The sequence below is a fragment of the Rhinoderma darwinii genome, chromosome 8, assembly GCF_050947455.1.
Source record: "Rhinoderma darwinii isolate aRhiDar2 chromosome 8, aRhiDar2.hap1, whole genome shotgun sequence".
NCBI lineage: Eukaryota > Metazoa > Chordata > Amphibia > Anura > Rhinodermatidae > Rhinoderma > Rhinoderma darwinii.
The window spans coordinates 63,973,641-63,996,048 of NC_134694.1; the positions used below are offsets into that span (position 1 = coordinate 63,973,641).

A 22,408-nucleotide genomic window follows, 5' to 3' on the forward strand; every position below is an offset into this window, starting at 1 on the left:
AGCTCTGTTCTGTGCACACACCTGCAGCCAGATAATTTGCTAATCCTATATTTGCTCCCGGAATGCTATCATCAGTGTTTCAATGGTGGCTGGATAAAAATCTATAACGAATTGGACACTTCTGTGATAGACTAGGCGTAAAACCCTGTCATTTTTATCAGTCTACCACATGCCGGGCTTGAGATTGAGATTCACCATTTTATGTCCTCATTTAAACCTACTTCGGTTCTACAGAGTACTTCAGTATTTGAGAATTTATGCTTGAATAATTCTAGTGGTCATTATCTCTTGTCTAATATTTACAGAACAGGGACTGGGAAAGGGAAATTTAGGAATCACGAGTGCTGCTGCTAAAAAAAATAATCAACAGCAGCACAGTTGATAATGATGATCACAGTGAATGAAGACACAGCAGGATGCAGAAGAGGACGATCACAGCACAGAAGGCTTCAGCAAGGTTAAATATTCGGTTCACAGACTATCACACCAGCTCTACTCACCATTCCTAATCGGAATGAGGTGAGCAGAGCTGGTGCAGGGTGTTTGAAACGCCCGCCATGGCTACGATTGGTCGGTCTATGCAGACCGACCAATGGTAGTAATGGGGGGGGGGGGTGGCACCATCACCACTGACTCACAAGTACATGGCAGGGATTGGTGCCGTCCTAGACAGCACCAATACCCAATGTATCACTGTGCCCTGCCGCACAGACCGACCAATCGCAGCAGCCATCTTTACTCTGTCACCGTGTCTTTAGACACGGTGACCACTTAATGCTCCAATGTACCCATACGTTGGATGTCGTTAAGGGGTTAAATATATATTTTTTACATTGTTTACCCTGCTATAAATATCATATTAACTTCATTTTGCCGTATGATATGATTATGGGGATACCAAATGTATATAGTACTTTTGTTTTACAGCAATAAAATTACTTTTTTTTTTCTTCTTTTAAATCATTTATTTTTTTGTCACCATATTCTAAGAGGCATAACTTTTTTATTTTTCCATCAAGAAAGTTGTGTAAGGGTTGTAGTTTTTATTGGTACAATTTTGGGGTACATGCCATGTAGTGCAATGAATTACAGCTGTCACATATCACTGATGTGAAGCATCTTAGGCCACGTTGGAGCCTAATAAACTTCCGTACTTGGCAGACCAGAAGGCCATTCTTAGGCACCCCCACAATTGCGTCATAGGCAGGGGTGAACCTAGCCCATTTGCTGCCTGAGGCAAACTATAGAAATGCACCCCCCCCCCCAAATCTATCCAAGTAACCCCAGCCGAACGTTCTGACTTTATGCTGAGTTCATCGGCCCAGCGCGGATGGCATGATGCAGTGACATAATCGCGCTATGCCGTTGACATCAATAGCGTGTTCTTGGACTGTTGTAGACCGCAGGCCTACGAGAGAAAACGGTGGGGCAGGGAGCCAACGGCCCAGGGCTGGCTGGCAAATTTTAGCCTGGAGGCAAGCACACAGCACTTGCCTAAGAGTACCGGCCCATTTTAGGGCACTGTGCAATTGCTGAGTTTGCCCTCCCTAATACAACCCCTATGGAACTGCTACATGTCAATGGAAAAATCTTCCACCAGAGGAAAAAATGTTTCCCAATGGTGGAGTCTTAAAAGAAAGCTTCACCTGGGCCTGGGACTTGGTACTCTGCCATGTGGGAACATTTTTCCCTCTGGCGTATTACTTTTCAGTTGACAGGTAGCAGACTTACATGATGGGGAATTATTTTTCTTTCATCTCTAGTTTCTAGTGCGTTGCAGGGGAGAAGGAAAGTGTATACTTTTTTATTTTTCATACACTTTTTTTTTCCAGTTGGTTCCAATAGACCGTTAGGACTACGCCGTAGATTTATTGGACTACTTTCACGATCTATGTTTTTTTATTTATTTTTTTAAATAAAATGGTGAAAGTGGCTTGTGTGAGGGAGTTTTTATTTCAATTAACCCCTATCCGCACGAGTAAGTAACTATACGTCATCGCGGGTGGTTACTTCCCGTACGAGGACGTATAGATAGTTACTGAGTTGTTTCCGGTGCACACTGTCGGCGACAGTGTGCACCGGGAACTCGGCGAATTAACCCCTTAAATTCAGCGATCGGTTGCAATCGCTGAATTTTAGGGGTTTCTAGCATATCGGCAGACCCCGGTCCGAAATTGCGGGGTTTGCTGATAGATAGAATGGCAAACGGGAGCCAAACAATGGCTTCCGTGTCTGCCATGGACGAAAGCCCATCGGGACCAACCTTCGGCTGGTCCTGATAGGCTTCCTGTCAGAGTGACAGGAAGTCAATGTGTCGTTCCCGATGCACACTGTCGGCGACAAGGTGTGCATCGGGAACTGGGAGATCAGCTGTCGCTGAATTCGGCAATTAACCCTATAAATGTGGTGCTCGATTGCGATCGCCACATTTAGGGGGTTTGTAGCACATCAGCAGCCCCCATGCAATTGTGGGGGCTGCTGATGCTTGTGATGGCATCCGGAGGCCAGGCAACGGCCTCCGTGTCCGCCATGTATGGAAGCCTATGAGAACCAGCCTCTAGCTGGTCCTCGTAGACTTACTGTCAGAGTGACAGTGACGTCACTACCTAGGTAGTGTAATGTATTCCAGCAGCGATCAGAGCTGCAGGTAAAAAAAATAAAGCGTAAAAAGTAAAAAAAAAGTTAAACAAAAAAATAAAGTGTAAAAAGTAAAAAAAGTTAATAAAAATGTTTTATAAAAGTGTAAAAATAAAAGTTTTTGTTTTCCTATAATAAGTCATTTATTATAGGAAAAAATGAAAACGTTAAAAAAGTACACATATTTGGTATCACCATGTTTGTAACGACCTAAGCTATGTTACTTTAATGTTATTTTTTCCGCACGGTGAACGCCGCAAACAAAATAAACGGAAAACTATGTCAGCATCACTATTTTTTGGTCACCACCCCTCCCAAGATATAGAATAAAAAGTGATCAAAATATCGCATTTACCCCAAAATAGTACCAATAAAAACTACAACCCGTCCCGCAAAAAAAAAGACCTCCCACAGCTTTTTTGACGAAAAAATAAAAAAGTTACGGCTCAGAATAGGGTGTCTCAGAAAATAAATTATTTTATAGAACGTAATTTTATTGTGCAAACGCTGCAAAACTTAAAAAATACTATACACATATGGTATCGTCGTAATCGTACCGACCCGCAGAATAAAGTAAAACGTAACTTATTGCACACGGTGAACGCTGTAAGAAATAAAGTCGCTGTTTTTTGGTCACCTTAGCTCCTGTGAGGTCAAAATGCTCCCAATACCCCTAGAAAAATTCCTTGAGGGGTGGAGTTTCCAAAATAGGGTCACTTTTGGGGGGTTTCCACTGTTTTGGTCCCTCCGGGGCGTTGCAAACCCGACATGGCACTGAAAACCAATCCAGCAAAATCTGTGCTCCAAAATCCAAAAGGCGCTCCTTCCCTCCTGAGCCCTGCTGTGGGTCCAAACATCAGTTTATGACCATATATGGGGTATTGCCGTAATCGGGACAAATTGCTTTACAAATGTTGGAGTGCTTTTTCTCCTTTATTCCTTGTAAGAATGAAAAAAATCTATGTTTCCACAGAAAAAAAAGGTGATTTTCATCTTCACAGACTAATTCCACTAAATTCTGCAAAAAAAACTGTGAGATCAAAATGCTAATTATACCCATAGAAAAATGCCTTGAGGAGTGTAGTTTCCAAAATGGGGTCACTTTTGGGGGGTTTCGACTGCTTAGGTACCACAAGACCTCTTCAAACCTGACATCGTGCCTAAAATATATTCCTAGAAAAAGGAGGGACTCCTTTACTTCCAAAATCCACTAGGGGCTCCTTTACTTCTGAGGCTGGTGCTTCAGTCCATTAGGACACTAGGGCCACATGTTGGATATTTCTAAAAACTGCAGAATCTGGGCAATAAATATTGAGTTGCGTTTCTCTGGTAAAACCTTCTGTGTTACAGATTTTTTTTTATTACAAATGAATTTCGGCAAAAAAAAATGAAATTTGTAAAATTTCACCTCTACTTTGCCTTAATTCCTGTGAAACGCCTTTCTAATATAGGAGGCCCTCAAAGCCACTTCAGAACTGAACTGGTCCTTAAAAAAATACTTTTGAAACTTTCTTGAAAATATGAGAAATTGCTGCTAAAGTTCTATGCCTTGTAACATCCTAGAAAAATAAAAGGGCGTGAAAAAAACCGATGCATACATAAAGTAGACATATGGGGGATGTTAACTTGTAAATATTTTGTGTGGTATTACTATCTTTTACAAGCAAATACAAGCAAATACATTTACATTTCGAAAAATGCTAATTTTTGCTAAAATTTGAAGTTTTTCACAAATAAACATTGAATTTATCGACCAATTTTTTTCACTAACATAAAGTACAATATGTCACGAGAAAACAATCTCAGAATCGCTTGGATATGTAAAAGCATTCTGGAGTTATTACCACATTAAGTGACACATGTCAGATTTGAAATAATCATCTGTGTACACAAGGCCAAAACAGGCTGTGTCCTAAAGGGGTTAAAAAATGTTTATGTCAACTGAAGTGACGACCGGACACTGACATCCCTTCAGATGGTCGGGTCCTGGAACGTACCCGGCTCTTCCTGGTACCCCTGATGGTGGTGGGTACTGGGGTAATAATGGGAGTTTGGTGCTAGCCTTTTTACTGTCTAACACTAAGCACCAGCCTTAGTAATGGATAAAAAAATACATAAAAAATAATTTTTTTAATTGATATAAAAACTCCCTCACATAACCCTCTGACCATTTTATTTAAAAAAATGTAGATCATCGAAGTAATCCAACGAATCTACGACGTTGTCCAAATGGTCTAGCGGAACCTGCAAAACAAAACATAACCAGTATGAAAAATACAAATACTTATACTCACCTACTGCAGTCTTCTGTCTTCTTTCTTCTCCCCTGCGCTGCATTAGAAACTAGAGGTCAATGAACTGTAGTTCCTATTGCGGCACACTGGAACTAGAGATGCGGCAGAATTATTAATCGTTATTAATAATTCTGATGCATATGGGAGGTCCTGTGCACCAGAAAATGCTAATGCATGGACTCCTAAAGTGACAGAAGAGTCTCTGTAATAGCTACGTGACCGGGGTTACTAGCAGTCACATTGAAGTGTTAGGTAAGGCTATATTCACACGACAGTGAAAAAAAATGTCTATTAAAAACTGGTCAACTGCCAGTTTTTCATGGCCGTTTTACATCAGTGTCTCCAAATTTTCATCCATTTCCAGTCCGTCTGTCCGTTTTTAATGGCCGTTAAAAAAACGAATTAATTTCATTGGTCAGGCTTTTTTGTCCCAACCCCCTGAAAACACCCAAAAGAAGGTCACGTGTTCACCTAGACACTATTTACAGCCTCTCTGTATATGATGACACGCACCTCCCTGTATATGATGCCACACACCGCCCTGTATATGATGCCACACACCTCCCTGTATATGATGCCACGCACCTCCCTGTATATGGTGCCACGCACGTCCCTGTATATGGTGCCACGCACGCCCCTGTATATGATGCCACACAGCCTCACTGCAGATGCCACACAGCCCTCCTGTATATGATGCCACACAGCCCGACATGAATGCCGTACATACTCACCGATGCTGCGCTGTCCTCTTCAGGTAAGGTCTCTCGTCTTCAAGGGATCTGAGAAGGCGACGCGATGACACTCACCGATGCAGCGTCTCGCATCGCCTTCGCAGAACCTGTGAGACTAGCGACCACACCAGAAGAAGACATCGCTGCATCAGTGAGTGTCTGCATCAGTGAGTATGTCATCGCGCCGCCGATAGCCAGCAAGGGAACTAGTAGTTTCCTTGCAAATCCCCATGTCACAGAGACATTTTTAATGGTTGTTACATGTATTGACAGCCGTTAAAAACGGATCCATTGACTTCTATGTGGGCTGCCAGGCCGTTAAAACGGCCAAAAATAGGATATGTCCTATTTTTTGACGCCCATTATTCACGGGCTGTTAAAAAACGGCCGTGTGAATACACCCATAGAACATCATTGTTCTGAAAACGGCCTTGTGACGGCCGTTAACCTCTTCCCGACCACTGTATATTTACGTCGGCACTTGCTGGGCTCTGTGCAGTGCCGACGTGAATTCACGGTGGGTGTTAAAAGCGCAATCCGGGTGTCTCAGAGTAGACACCCGGATCGCGCTGTTATCACCTGCCTCTGGTCCCGGAGATATGATCGGGACCTGATTAGTTCAGGTCCCGGTCATGTGATCGCAGGGAAAGTGTGTTGTAGCAACGAACTGGAAAGTTTGTTGCTATAACAAACTGGAAAGTTTGTTGCTATAACAAACTGGAAAGTTTGTTGCTACAACAAACTTTCCCGGGGACCGATTGCTGGTGCTGCAGTCGGTTATAAGGCAGAACCGGGGGCCATATAACAGCCCCCGGGTCTGCCATGCACAGCAGCCTATGAGAACCAGCCGGATGCTGGTTCACATAAGCTTCCTGTCAGTGTGACTCTCAGCGTCACACTAACAGTTTATAATACGTTACACTACCTAGGTAGTGTAATGTATTATAGCAGCAATCAGTGCTGCCAGGCTTCAAGTAAAACAAGTAAAAAGTAAAAAATAAAGTAATAAAAAAGTTTTATAAAAGTGTAAAAACAAGTTAGAAAAGTTACAAAAAAAATAATGCTTTTTTTCCTATAATAAGTCTTTTATTATAGGAAAAAAATGAAAATGTTAAAAAAAAGTACACATATTTGGTATCACCGCGTTCATAACGACCCAAACTATAAAACTATAATATTATTTTCCCGCATGGTGAACACCGCAAAAAAAATAATTAAAAAACAATGTCAGGATCACTTTTTTTTGGTCATCAACCCTCCCAAAATATAGAATAAAAAGTGATCAAAAGGTCGCATGTACCCAAAATAGTACCAATAAAAACTACAACCCGTCCCGCAAAAAACAAGCCCTTACACCGCTTTTTTGACGGAAAAATATAAAATTATGACTCTCAGAATATGGTGACACAAAAAAATAAATAATTTTATCAAAGTGATTTTATTGCGCAATCGCCACAAAACATAAAAAACCTATATACATATGGTATCGCCGTAATCGTACCGACCCTCAGAATAAAGCAAAATGTCATTTATACCGCACGGTGAACACTGTAAAAAAAATAAATACAAAAAACATTGTCAGAATTTAAGTTTCTTTGTCACTTTGCTTCCAAAAAAATCTAATAAAAAGTGATAAAAAAAAAATCACATGTACCCTAAAATGGTACTAATGAAAAGTACAGATTGTCCCGCAACAAATAAGCCCTCACACAGCTCCGTTGGAGAAAAAATAAAAAAGTTCTGGCTCTCAGAATATGGCGATGCAAAATGTGCAGAGTGTTCCAAAAGCGGATAGGATCCATTGCGGCCACATATCTGCGAATTATTATTTATGTACCCCATTATTATACCCTCTTATTATGCCCTGATGTACTCTGCCCAGTTTACACATACCCCCACATCATAAACTGAAATACCAGCAAAACCCCAAACAGAACAGTTACCAAACAAAATCTGCGCTCCAAAAGCCAAATGGCGTTCCCTCCCTTCTGAGCCCCACAGCGTGCCCAAACACCAGCTTACGTCCACATATATGACATTTTATATCCGGGAGAACCCGCTCAACATTGTATGAGGTATTTGTCTTCAGTGGCACAAACTGGGCACAATATATTGTGCATTAAAATGGCATATCAGTGGAAAATGTAAATTTTCACTTTGCACTATCCGCTGTGCATTAACGCCTTGGCGCACCACGACTTAATAGCATGTCGTGGTGCGAGGGGTTATATATGGAGCGGGCTCACACGCTGCGCCCGCTCCATATTCTGCAGGTGTCCGCTGTGTATTACAGCGGACACCCGGGACTAACGGACAGGAACAGCGATCGCGCTGTTACAGGAGCCTGTAAAATGACATTATACTGCAATACATTAGTATTGCAGTGTATTGTACCAGCGACCTAATGATCGCTCGTTCCAGTCCCCTAAAGGGACTTTTGGGAGGTTTCCACTGTTTTGGTACCTCAGGGGCTTTGCATATGCGACATGACACCCGAAAACCATTCCAGCTAAATTTGAGCTCCAAAAGCCAAATATTGTTCCTTCCCTCCTGAGTCCTGCCGTGGGTCCAAACAGCAGTTTATTACTACATATGGCATATTGCTGTAATCAGGACAAATTGCTTTACAAATTTTGGGGTAATTTTTCTCCTTTATTCATTGTAAAAATTAAACATTTCTATGTTTTTTCAGAAAAAAGTAGATTTTCATTTTCACGGCCTAATCCACTAAATTCAGCAAAAAAAACTGTGGGGTCAAAATGCTAACTATACCCCTAGAACAATTCCTTGAGGGGTGTAGTCTTCAAAATGGGGTCAGTTTTGGGGGGATTCCACTGTTTTGCTTACTCCAGGGCGTTGCAAACGAGACATGGCACTGAAAAACAATCCAGCAAAATCTGCGCTTCAAAATCCAAATGGCGCTCCTTCCATTCTGAGCTCTGCCGTGGGTCCAAACAGCAGTTTAGTACCACATATGGGGTATTGGCGTAATCGGGAGAAGTAGCTTTACATGTTGTGGGGTGTTTTTTAATCTTTATTCCTTGCAAATATTATTTTATTTTATATTTTTTCAGAAAAAAAGTAGATTTTCACTTTCACAGACAAACTCCAATAAATATAGCAAAATACCTGTGGAGTCAAGATGCTAACTATACCCCTAGATAAATTCCTTGAGGTGTGTAGTTTCCAAAACCGTCTCACTTTTGGGGGATTTCCACTGTTTTAGCACCACAAGACCTCTTCAAACCTGACATGGTGCCTAAAATATATTCTAAAAAAAGGAGGCCCCAAAATCCACTAGGTGCTACTTTGCTTCTGAGGCCGGTGTTTCAGTCCATTATCACACTAGAGCCACATGTGGTATATTTCTAAAAACTGCAGAATCTGGGCAATAAATATTGAGTTGCATTTCTCGGGTAAAACCTTCCGTGTTACAGATTTTTTTTTATTACAAATGAATTTCAGCAAAAAAAATAACATTTGTAAATTTCACCTCTACTATGCTTTAATTCCTGTGAAGCGCCTAATGGGTTAAGAAACTTTCTGAATGCTATTTTGAATACTTTGAGGGGTGCAGTTTTTAATATGGGTTGATTTATGGGGTCTATCTAGTACATAAGGCCCTCAAAGCCACTTCAGAACTGAACTGGTCCCTGTAAAAATAGCCTTTTGAAATTTTCTTGAAAATTTGAGAAATTGCTGCTAAAGTTCTAAACATTGTAACGTCCTAGAAAAATAAAATAATGTTCAAAAAACTATGCAAATATAAAGTAGACATATGGAATATATAAAATAGTAACTATTTTGTGTGGTATTACTATCTGTTTTACAAGCAGATACATTTAAAATGAGAAAAATCATAATTTTTGCAAATTTTCTCTAAATTTTGGTGTTTTTCACAAATAAGCAATGAATTTATTGACCAAATTTTTCCACTAACATAAAGTACAATATGTCACGAGAAAACAATCTCAGAATCGCTTGGATAGGCAAAAGCATTTTAGAGTTATTAACACATAAATTGACACATGTCAGATTTGAGAAAATGGGGCTCGTCATGAAGGTCAAAATGAACTCGGTCTTGAAAGGGTTAAAAGAACAGCCGTCACACGGCCATTTTTCACTGTCGTGTGAATAAGGCCTTAAGGGTGTGGGGCAGGAGGAGGTGGCAATTCAAATGAATTGACGGGCGGTCCTGCATTCACAGCAGGCAGGGCCTGGCAATTCATTTCAATTGATAGACAACTCCTGCGATGACTGCAGTGGCTGTCGTTCTTAGATAAAATGGCGCCCCTCTTCCCCCTAGAAGCGAGGGTGGCTGTGGATCCCTGTGAACCGTACATGCCACAGAGCATGCACAGTTTAAAGCTAGAATGGCTCCAGCAGGAGATAGGAAAGTAGGGATGGGAGCCGACCATATGCCCTGGGTGCGCCATATATCACCTGTGTATGTGTCATGCAGAAACATATACACAGGTGCTAATGAAGATGGCTGCCCCATCTTTATTAGTACAAATATATGAATAAATACAGTTACATTAGGGAACATATTAAAATAGTTAGAAAAAATAGGCTCATAATTAAAACACATTAAAAAAAAAGAACTTTCCTTTAAAGTGTAATTAAACTTTAAAAAAAACTTTGACATGCCATAGAAAAATGTCAGAAGTTTTGATCATTGGGGGTCTGAGCACTTAGCAACCTCTGATCGCTAAAACGAAACACACGGATCCGTATAAAGTACGGTTGTGTTCATAGGGCTATAGAAATGAATGGATCCGCAATTCATCCGCAAATATGCGGATAAATTACGGCCGTGAAAAAACGGTTGGGTGCGTGAGGCCATACTGTACATACATACACACAAATATAAACATACAGTACATATATTACAGCCATATATATATATATATATATATACATATATATATACATGTACACACTACACATACACATTACATTTAGGGTATGTGCTTACACACTAATTACGTCCGTAATTGACGGACGTATTTCGGCCGCAAGTACCGGACCGAACACAGTGCAGGCAGCCGGGCTCCTAGCATCATAGTTATATACGATGCTAGGAGTCCCTGCCTCTCTGCAGGACAACTGTCCCGTACTGTAATCATGTTTTCAGTACGGGACAGTAGTTCCACGGAGAGGCAGGGACTCCTAGCATCATACATAAGTATGATGCTAGGAGCCCGGCTCCCTGCACTGTGTTTGGTCCACTACTTGCGGCCGAAATACGTCCGTCATTTACGGACGTAATTAGTGTGTGTGCACATACCCTTACCTTTTGTGCAGGCTGCTGCCTATATGGATCGGTGAGTCCATGGCAGGATTTACCCTCAGCCTCTACATGCCGGCAGCAGTGTAGTGCAGACACGCTGCGCGCCACCTGTCCCGACACTGAGCAGGATCATGTTACAATAGGGACAGAAGAGTGGAGAGCAGGGGTGGGGGGAGTCAGGGGGGGCTATTAAGGTGGCAGAGGAGAAATGTTCTCTTAAAGAGGCCCTGTCACCAGATTCTCAAATCCCTATCTCCTATTGCATGTGATCAGCGCTGCAATGTAGAGAACAGTAACATTTTTTTATTTTTTTTTAAAACGTTCATTTTTGGCCAAGTTATGAGCACTTTTATATATATGCAAATGAGCTTTGAAATGGACAACTGGGTGTGTTTTTTTTCGTATGTCCAACTGGGCATGTATTGTGTTTTTAACTGGGCGTGTTTACTTGCTTTACTAACTGGGCGTTGTGAATAGAAGTGTATGATGCTGACGAATCAGTGACCAATCAGCATCATGCACTCCTCTTCATTCATTTACACAGCACATAGTGTTCTTACTAGAACGATGTGCAGCCACATACACAAGTGTCCTGATAATGAATACACATGACCTCCAGCCTGGGCGTCATGTGTATTCAGAATCCTGACACTTCTGAATCTTTTCTGTGAGATTCCAGCAAGCCACGCGTAATCTCGCAATATTACGAGGTAAACGAGATTTAGATTCCCTTGCTGGAAATCTCACAGAAAAGATTCAGAAGTGTCAGGATTCTGAATACACATGACGTCCAGGCTGGAGGTCATGTGTATTCATTATCAGTACACTTGTGTATGTGGCTGCACATCGTTCTAGTAAGAACACTATGTGCTGTGTAAATGAATGGAGAGGAGTGCATGATGCTGATTGGTCACTGATTCGTCAGCATCATACACTTCTATTCACAACGCCCAGTTAGTGAAACAAGTAAGCACGCCCAGTTAAGAACACAATACACGCCCAGTTGGACATACGAAAAAAACACGCCCAGTTGTCCATTTCATAGCTCATTTGCATATATATATATATATATATATATATATATATATATATATATATATATATATATATATATATATATAAAATAGCTCATAACTTGGCCAAAAATGAACGTTTTTTAAAAAAAAACACGTTACTGTTCTCTACATTGCAGCGCCGATCACATGCAATAGGAGATAGGGATTTGAGAATCTGGTGACAGAGCCTCTTTAAGGAGGCAGCACATCTTGCAGCTGCTGAAAAGTGGTGGAAACGTGGGCCAGCAGCTCTGTAATGCCGCGCCCTCTGAGACTCTGCAGTATGCCGTCTGTAGCCAGAGGCTCAACTCGCCTCATGGTAGGTGCGGCCCTGGTCAGCTACAAACCACATAGATGCCGCAGTCGCTTTTGAGCGTGGCATCTAAGGGGTTAATCGGCTGGGATCGGAGCTAGTAATGCAATGCAATGCATTAGAGCTGTCAGTTATACACTAACGTGAAGCCTATTAGGATGGTTAAAAAGTAATAAGAAGAGGGGGTTCAGGCAGCATTGGCATGCTTTAGGGAGTCTGAATAACTGTTCTTATTCACTTATATTCTTATTCCCAAATAGATCTGAATACAGTGCATTCGGGTTTCCCCCATCATTCTATCATTCTGCACTCAATGCTTCATAATGACAAAGTGAAAACAGAATTTTAGGAATTTTTGCAAATTTATTAAAAATGAAAACCTCAAATTTCACATGGACATAAGTATTCAGACACTTGAAATTCAGCTCTGGAGGCCTCCCATTTCTCTTGATCATCTTTGAAATGTTTCTACACCTTGATTGGCGTCCACCTGTGGTAAATTTATTTGATTGGACATGATTTGGAAAGACAAACCCCTGTCTATATAAGGTCTCACAGCTGACAATGTATATCAAAGCAAAAATCAAAAGTCAAGACATGAGGAGGAAAAAACTGCCTGTAGAACTCAGAGACAGGATTGTGTGGAGGCAAAGATCTGGAGAAAGGTACAAAAAAAATTGTGCTGACTGAAAGTTCCCAAGAGCACAGTGGCCTCCATAATTCTTAAATGGAAGAAATTTGGAATAACCAGGACTCTTCCTACAGCTGGTCGCCCAACTAAACTAAGTAATTAGGGGAGACGGGCCATGGTAAGAGAGGTGATGAAGAACTTAATGGTCACCCTGACTGAGCTCCAAAGATCCTGTGTGTAGATGGGAGAAACTTCCAGAAGGTCAACCATCACTATGGCAGCACTCCACCAATCTGAGTTTTATGGCAGATTGGCCAGAAAGATGCCTCTCCCCAGTAGAAGACACATGACAGCCTGTCTGGAGTTTGCAAAAAAGCACCTAAAGGACTCTCAAACTGTGAGAAACAAGATTCTGTGTTCTGATGAAACCAAGATCAAACTTCTTGACCTCATATCTAAGCAACATGTATGGAGGAAGCCAGGCACTGCTCAACACCTGCCCAATACCAGTAAAGCATGGTGGTGGCAGCATCATGCTGTGGGGGTGTTTTTCAGAAGCTGGGGGGAGACTGGTCAGAGTTTAGGGAAAGACCAATGGAAAAAAGTACAGAGATATTCTTAATGAAAACCTGATCCACAGTGCTCTGAACCTCAGACTGGGCTGAACGTTCACCTTTCAACCAGACAATGACTCTAAGCATACAGTCAAGACAACAAAGCAGTGGCTTAGTGACAACTCTGTGAATGTCCTTGAATGTCCCAGCCAGAGCCCTGACTTGAACCCAATCGAACATCTCTGGAGAGATCTAAAAATGGCTTTCCGACGGTCCGCATCCAACCTGACAGAGTTTGAGTGGCTCTGAGGGGCAGAATGGAAGAAAATCCAGATGTGCAAACCTTGTGTCTTCATACCCAAGAAGACTGGAGGCTGTTATCGCTGCAAAAGGTGCTTCAACTAAGTACTGAGTAAAGGATCTGAATACTTGTGTCAATGCAACATTTTAGTTTTTCCTTTTCAATAAATGAGCAAAAATTACTAACATTCTGTTTTAACTTTGTCATTATGGGTAATGAGTGCAGAATGATGGGGAAAAACTTGAATTTATTTTTATTTTAGCACAAGGTCTCAACATAAGAAAAAAAGTTAAACAATCTGAAGACTTTCCGAATGCATTGAATGATTGTTATTAGTAAAAACACAGTTTGATAGGAATAATTCCTGCTCTTAAACAGGTTTTCCCAGAATCATAAATTATCACCTACCCCCAGGATAATCGCTGGAGGCCACACTGCTGGGACCCCCACTTACTGCAAGAACGGTGGTACCTACTCACCCGCACCATTCAAATTCTATGGGAATGACCGAAACAGCTTAGCACAGCGCTCGGCTGTTTCCGTCATTCTCATAAACATTGAATGAAGCGATGTGCACATGCTCGACCACCGCTCCGATCAAACTGCTCCTCACTGCGGGGGGTAGAGTGAAGGGGATCTGGGCGTTCAAAACCACCATTCTCACGATCAGTATTGTCCCCAGAAAATTATCACCAATCCTGTGGATAGGTGATAATTTAGGATTCTGTGAAAACCCTTTTAAGGACTCAATCCGGCCATGTATTACATGTATAGCCTTGTAGGGGAAATGTGAAGCTGGACAAAACGTCCCCAACCGGTAAGATCAGCTAATGGTTCCTAGGACCTCACACAGACATTTTTTTTTAGAGTAGGGGTTCTCTTTGTGAGACAACCTTTTTAATGCATATATTCAAGGTAGCGCTTGGGTCGTGGATTCAAATCCAACCAAGAACAACATCTGAATGGAGTTTGTATAGGTTTCCTCCGGGTACTCCGGTTTCCTCCCACACCCCAGAAACATAGTGATAGGGAACTTAGATTGTGAGCCCCAATAGGGACAGTAAGTGTTGACCTTTGTACAGCGCTGCGGAATATATTGGTGCTATATAAGTAACAGAAATAAATAAAATTCAAGGTAAAAGTTGGACAGAGCAGATGACCGTTTTGTAACTAAAATTAAGCAGTAAATTTAAATATAATTGAATAAAAATTCCCTGTACTTTTAATAATTATGCATTATCATGTAGCATAAATCAGAAATTATGTCAAGAACAACTCTCACCTCATTTGGTTGTCTCTGCAACATATCTTTGCATCTTTGAATCATATTTGAAGCCATTTCAAAATTTTCCTGAGACACTGCCTGTGAAAATGCATGCATAAGGTTTAGCACTCATCTTGGTTTACTAGAAAAATAATTCAATTTTAGGCTCTGTTCACCCTACTAGTATCAAGTTTTCCAATGTACAAATACAGGGCCACATTACAGATACATGTTGTAATACAGCACTCACAAAGGCGGATGAATTGCCTGTTTGTTGGTAATATGGTTCTATGCACATGGATTGGAGTCCTAGTGGATATTAAAGCGGTTGTCAGCTTTTGACAATTTATTTTCCACTGAAAATCTGGGACCCCCAGCAATCAGCTGTAATCTTTAGGGGAACCTGGCAGTAAGTGTTCAACTCCCCTGCAGCGCCACCACAGGAGAAATGATTCATTACATCAGGGCCATTGAAATCAATTGCCTGTCCAGTTAATGCTTGGAGATGCCAGGACACCATAGCGGATTGATAAACGTCCTTTAAGGACAGATTCACACGAGCGTGTTCGGTCCGTCATATACGGACCGTATGTCGGCAGTATTTCCCGGACCGAACACACTGCAGGGAGCCAGGCTCCTAGCGTCATAGTTATCTATGACACTAGGTGTCCCTGCCTTGCTGCGGGAAAACTGTCCCATACTGAAAACATGATCCCTGCAGTGTGTTCGGTCCGGGAAATACTGCTGACAAACGGTCCGCATATCACGGATCGAACACGCTCGTGTGAACCTGGCCTAAGGCCCCATGAACACGACCGTATTTTCATCTATTAGAAAATACTGTCTGTAAATACGGATCTGTAGGCAGCCATAATTCATTCGTATTTACGGAAGGGTGTCCGTAAATACGGTCGTTATTGCATCCGTATTTGATCCGTAAAAAAAAACCAAGGAGGCTGCAAATTATGTCATCAGCACAGGGCAGTACTATTAGTACTCCCGTCAGGGGCCCGGCCACATGGCTGAAGAAAAGTGGCCCGACGGGCAGTCGTCGCCCACCCCCCGGACTGTCGGCCCCCCACGCAATCCTTGCGAGCCCCCCCCTCTCATAACCCTCGCAGGCCCCCTCGCAGCGTGATTTGTGCCGCGATTACGAAAATTGCATTAAAAAAAAGGATACAAAACATGGAAAAATAGTGTTGTTAGGCTATATTATCACAGTACGGTCAAATCACGTTTTTGCCGCGATTTTGCAAATATTGCTGCAAAAAAAATTTTATTTGACCGCACTGTGTAACTAAACTAAGGCCTTATTCAGACAGCCGTTTGTGGTCCGTGATATATGGAGCGTGTATCGGCCGTATTTCCCAGGCCGACCACAATTCATGGAGCCTGACTCCTAGCTTCAGTTATCAATGCTGCTAGGAGTTCCTGTCTCTCCGTGGGAATACTGCCCCACACTGTAATGATGCTTTCAGTGCGGGACCAGGGACAGTGTTCCCACGGGAAGGGACTCCTATGATTATAGATAACTGTGATGCTAGAAACCCGGCTCCCTGAACTGTGGTCGGTTTCGGGAAATATGGATGATATTGCTGGGAGGGGCTGGTGATGATCCAGCTGTTGTGGTCCATGTGGGTACCAATGACAGAATAAATTGTAGGTGGAGGAGCCGTAAGGATAGTTTTAAAGAACTAGGCTACAAGCTGAATTGAAGGACCTCCAAGATTGTATTCTCAGGAATACTGCCTGTGCCATGCGCATCACAGGAAAGACAGCGGGAGCTAAGGGAGTTAAATGCATGGCTTAAGTCTTGGTGTAGAGGAGAAGGCTTTGGGTTCCTAGAGCACTGGGCTGACTTTTCATTGGGGTACAAACTGTATTCTGCAGATGATTTGCACCTAAGTGGAAGGGGGTCCGCTGTGCTGGGGGAGAGAATTCTAGTTGGGTTGGCGGAGTATTTAAACTAGGGCTGAGGAGGGAGGTCAATGTAGAAAATAAAGGGGTAGTTAGGTTAGAGAGGGGTCAGACTATATTGGTGGGGGGAGAAACAAACTGTGGGGAGAGGACTAGGCAACAAGATAAGGAGATCCTTTCGTTACAAAACAGCAATGAAAATAAAAATGCCCAAAATATGTAAAATAATCACATTTATGATAATTAAAGTGAAACATTTAAAAAGCAAGTTAAAGTGTATGTTCACAAATGCCAGAAGTCTAGCAAGCAAAATGGGGGAGCTGGAGGCCTTGGTACTGGAAGAAAATATACATATAGTTGGTGTTGCTGAAACATGGCTAGACTCTTCACATGACTGGGCTGGAAATCTACAGGGCTTTACACTGTTTCGGAAAGACCGGACAAATAGGAATGGCGGTGGTGTATGTCTGTATGTGAGAAGTGATATGAAGGCGAGTGTGAAAGAGACATTAGAGGGTGAGATTGTGAGGAGCTTGAAACCTTGTGGGTGGAATTACAAAGGGAGGTAAACACTGAAAAAATTACTTTTGGTGTAATCTATAGACCACTCCAATATAACGGAGGAGATAGAAGTTCAGCTATATAAACAGATGGAGCGGGCTGCACAGGCGGGTACAGTAGTGATAATGGGAGATTTTTATTACCGGGATATTAATTGGTGTCATAAAAATTTTATGGACCAGTTTGTGGAATACCAGACTAGAGGTGAAGCTCTGTTGGATCTGGTCATTTCTAATAATGAAGAGCTTGTTGGGAACGTCAATGTTCGTGAAAACCTCGGCAACAGTGATCATAATATAGTTATATTTTCCATATACTGTAAAAAACAAACACAGCTGAGAGGGCAAAAACACTTAATTTTTAGAAGGCCAATTTCGCCAGGATGAGGGCTGCAATTCAGGATATAGACTGGGAAGAACTAATGTCAAATAATGGTACAAATGATAAATGGGGGATTTTCAAATCTACTTTGGGTAATTATAGTGCAAAATTTATTCCTATAGGTAACAAGTCTAAACGACTAAAATGAAACCCCACATGGCTTACACCTTCTGTAAAAAGGGCAATACATGACACAAAAAAAAGGGCATTTGAAAAATACAAACAGGGAACAGCTGCAGCCTTTGTAAATTATAAAGCGCTTAATAAAATGTGTAAAAAGGTAATAAAATCAGCAAAAATACAAAATGAAAAGCAGGTGGCCAAGGATAGTAAAACAAATCCCCAAAAATTCTTCAAGTATATAAATGCAAAAAAGCCAAGGTCTGAACATGTAGTACCCCTAGATAGTGGTAATGGGGTGTTGGTCACAGGGAATCAAGAGAAGGCAGAGTTACTAAATGGGTTCTTCAGCTCTCTATATACAACAGAAGAAAGAGCAGCTGATATAGCCGATGCCAGTGCTGTTAATATATCAGTTGATATACTGAATTCGATGAATGGTCCAAGTTAAATGAAACAAAATAAATACACACAATGCTGCGGGACCAGATGGGTTACACCCTAGAGTTCTTAAAGAGCTTAGTTCAGTTATTTATGTCCCCCTCTTCATAATATTTAGAGATTTATAGTGACTGATATAGTGCCAAGGGACTGGCGCAGGGCAAATATGGTGCCTATTTTCAAAAAGGGCTCTAGGTCTTCCCCGGGTAATTATAGACCAGTAAGCTTAACATCCATTGTGGAGAAAATTTTTGAGGGGCTATTGAGGGACTATATACAGAATTATGTGACAAAAAATAGTATTATAAGTGATAACCAGCACGGTTTTATTAAGGACAGAAGCTGTCAAACCAACCTGATTTGTTTTTATGAAGATGTGAGCAGAAGCCTAGACAGAGGGGCCGCTGTGGATATAGTGTTTTTGTACTTTTCAAAGGCATTTGACACTGTCCCTTATAGACGTCTAATGGGTAAATTCAGGACTATAGGTTTAGAAAGTATCGTTTGTAATTGGATTGAGAATTGGCTCAAGGACAATATCCAGGGAGTTGTGGTCAATGATTCCTACTCTGAATGGTCCCCGGTTATAAGTGGTGTAACCCAGGGTTCTGTGCTGGATCCCCTATTATTCAACTTATTTATTAATGATATAGAGGATGGGATAAATAGCACTATTTCTATTTTTGCAGATGACACCAAGCTTTGTAGTAATGATCAGTCTATGGAAGATGTTCGTGAATTGCAAGCGGATTTAACCCCTTCCCGCTCCTTGACGTACTATTACGTCATGGCAGCTGTATCGTTCGCGCTCCATGACGTAATAGTACGTCACGGGAGTAACGGCCGTTTCGGCCGTCCTCCCGACACATACAGGAGCTGTGACGCTGCTGTCTTGTTCAGCAGCTGTCACAGCTCCTACAGCGGGGACCGATCGCTGTGTCCCCGCTGATTAACCCCTTAAAAGCCGCGTTCTATAGAGATCGCGGCTTTTTAGGGGTTAAGCTGCCATCGCCGGCCTGCTACGCGATAGCGGCCGGCGATGGTGACTATGGCAACCGGACACCAAACAATGGCGTCCGGCGATGCCATAGACGGAAGCCTAGTGGGTCCTGACAACGTCAGGACCCACTATGCTTGCTGTCAGTGAGTAGCTGACAGTTCTAATACACTGCACTACGCATGTAGTGCAGTGTATTAGAATAGCGATCAGGGCCTCCTGCCCTCATGTCCCCTAGTGGGACAAAGTAATAAAGTAAAAAAAAAGTTAAAAAAAGTTGTGTAAAAATAAGAAAATAAAAGATTTAAAAGTATTAAAAGTAAAAATCCCCCTTTTTCCCTTATCAGTCCTTCATTATTAATAAAAATATATAAACAAACAAATAAACTATACATAATTGGTATCGCCGCGTCCGTAACGGCCTGAACTACAAAATTATTTCATTATTTATCCCGCACGGTGAACGCCGTAAAAAAAATAAATAATAAACCGAACCACAATCACAATTCTTTGGTCACTTCACCTCCCAAAAAATGGAATAAAAAGAGATCAAAAAGTCGCATGTACCTAAAAATGGTACTGATCGAAACTACAGTTCGTTACGCAAAAAATAAGTCCTCGCACGGCTTTATTGATTGAAAAATAAAAACTTTATGGCTCTTAGAATAAGGTAACACAAAAAGTGAATGATTGTTTACAAAACTTATTTTATTGTGCAAACGCCATAAGACATAAAAAAAACCTATAAACATCTGGTATCGCCGTAATCGTATCGCCCCGCAGAATAAAGTGAATATGTCATTTATAGCGCACGGTGAACGCTGTAAAAAAAAACGAAAAAAAAAACAATCGTACAATTGCTGTTTTTTAGTCACCACGCCACCTAAAAATAGAATAAAAACTGATCAAAAAGCCGCATGCACCCCAAGAAAACTACAATGGATTCCTCAAGGGGTCTAGTTTCCAAATTGGGGTCACTTTTGGGGGGTTCCCAATGTTTTGGCACCACAAGACCTCTTCAAACCGGACATGGTGCCTAATAAAAAAGATGCTTCAAAATCCACTAGGTGCTCCTTTGCTTCGGAGGCCGATGCTTCAGCCCATTACCGCACGAGGGCCACATGTGGGATATTTCTCAAAACTGCAGAATCTGGGCAATAAGTATTAAGTTGCGTTTCTCTGATAAATCCTTTTGTGTTATAAAAAAAATGGTATAAAGAGGATTTTCTTACCAAAAAAAAAATGTAAATTTCACCTCTACTTTGCTCTAAATTCCTGTGAAACACCTAAAGGGTTCATAAACTTTCTAAATGCTGTTGTGGATACTTTGAGGGGTCTAGTTTCTAAAATGGGGTGTTTGATAGGGGTTTCTAATATATGGGCCCCTCAAAGCAACTTCAGAACTGAACTGGAACCTAAAAAAATAAATAAATGAGGCAATACTTCGCTTCTTACATTATACTGATAATGAGCCGTGCCCACCCCGAGATGACCCCAGTTTTGACCGTTTGTATAAACGGAGACCCCTATTAGACCGTTCGAGTGCCCGGTTTTCCCAAGCATACACCCCTGAGAAGTGTATTTCTATTGATGAGTCCCTGGTACATTTTAAAGGGAGGGTTCAATTCCGCGAGTACCTGCCGGGTAAGAGGGCAAGGTATGGCGTGAAGATGTATAAGCTGTGAGAGTGCATCAGGGTATACCTACAGGTTTAGGATATATGAAGGAAAGGCCACCCCCAAACCAGACTGCATCCTGGACTACAATAGGTACATGGGAGGGATGGACTTGTAAGATCAAGCCCTGAAGCCCTACAGCGCCATGCGGTGTGGTATAAGAAGCTGGCCGGGCACATCATACAGATGGCATTGTACAATGCGTACATGCTACGTCGATGTGCAGGCCAGACGGGAACTTTCCTGGAATTTCAAGAGGTGATTATCAAGAACCTAATCTTTAGGGACCAAGAAGGGGGGGGGCACCCAGTACTTCTGGAAGCGAGCCCACACGCATCGTACCAGGGCAACACTTTCCAGGAGAAGTTCCCCAAACTGGCAAGAAGGGAAAAAGTCAAAAGAGGTGCAAAGTCTGCTATAAGAGGGGGTAAGGGAGGACACAATATATCAATGTGACACGTGTCCCGAATAACCAGAGCTCTGTATGAAAGTGTTTTAAAATTTATCATACATCCCTTGGTTTATAATTTACCCCAATTTTACTTACCCTGATGCACTCCACACAGCTTATCCCCCCTCGTCTTTCCCCTCTGATCCCTGCTGTGTGTCCAGGCAGCTGATAACAGCCACATGTAGGGTATTGCCATACCCGGGAGAACCCACATTACAGTTTATGGGGTGTAGGTCTCCGGTCAAAATGCTCACTACACATGTAGATGAATGCCTTAAGGGTGTAGTTTTTAAAACGGGGTCACTTCTTGGGGGTTTCAACTGTTCTGGTACCTCAGGGGCTTCTGCATACATGACTTCGCACTAGAAAATCCCCAGTAGGCCAAATGGTGGTCCTTTCCTTCTGAGCCCTCCCATGGGCCCAAATGGCAGTTTATCACAACAAATGGGGTATTGCGGCCCTCAGAACAAATTGCGCAACAGAATGGGGTATTTTGTTTCTTGTGAAAATAAGAAATTTTCAGCCAAAACTACATATTATTTGAAAAAAATAATTTTGTTTTCATTCCCAGCCCAATTCAAATAAGTTCTGTGAAAAAACTATGGGGTCAAAATGGTCACAACACCCATAAATGAAGTCCTTGAGGGGTGTAGTTTCCAAAATGGGGTCATTTGTGGTTGGTTTCTATTGCTTTGATACCTCTGGGGCTCTGCAAATGCGACATGGCACCCGAAAACCAATCCAGCAAAATCTGGACTCCAAAGAACACACAGCGCTCCTTTCCTTCTGAG

The 22,408-nt window shown here is 41.9% G+C and overlaps 1 protein-coding gene across 2 annotated transcripts in view; it reads right to left on the reverse strand.

The window, feature by feature from the left end:
• Positions 1–22,408, reverse strand: part of TEX11 (testis expressed 11) — a 963,534-nt gene that overhangs the window by 726,815 nt on the left and 214,311 nt on the right. For both annotated transcript variants that reach the window (XM_075835681.1, XM_075835680.1), the window contains exon 8: positions 15,092–15,172. In XM_075835681.1, coding sequence (XP_075691796.1) covers positions 15,092–15,172 — 81 coding nt within the window. The remainder of the gene's footprint in view (positions 1–15,091; positions 15,173–22,408) is intronic.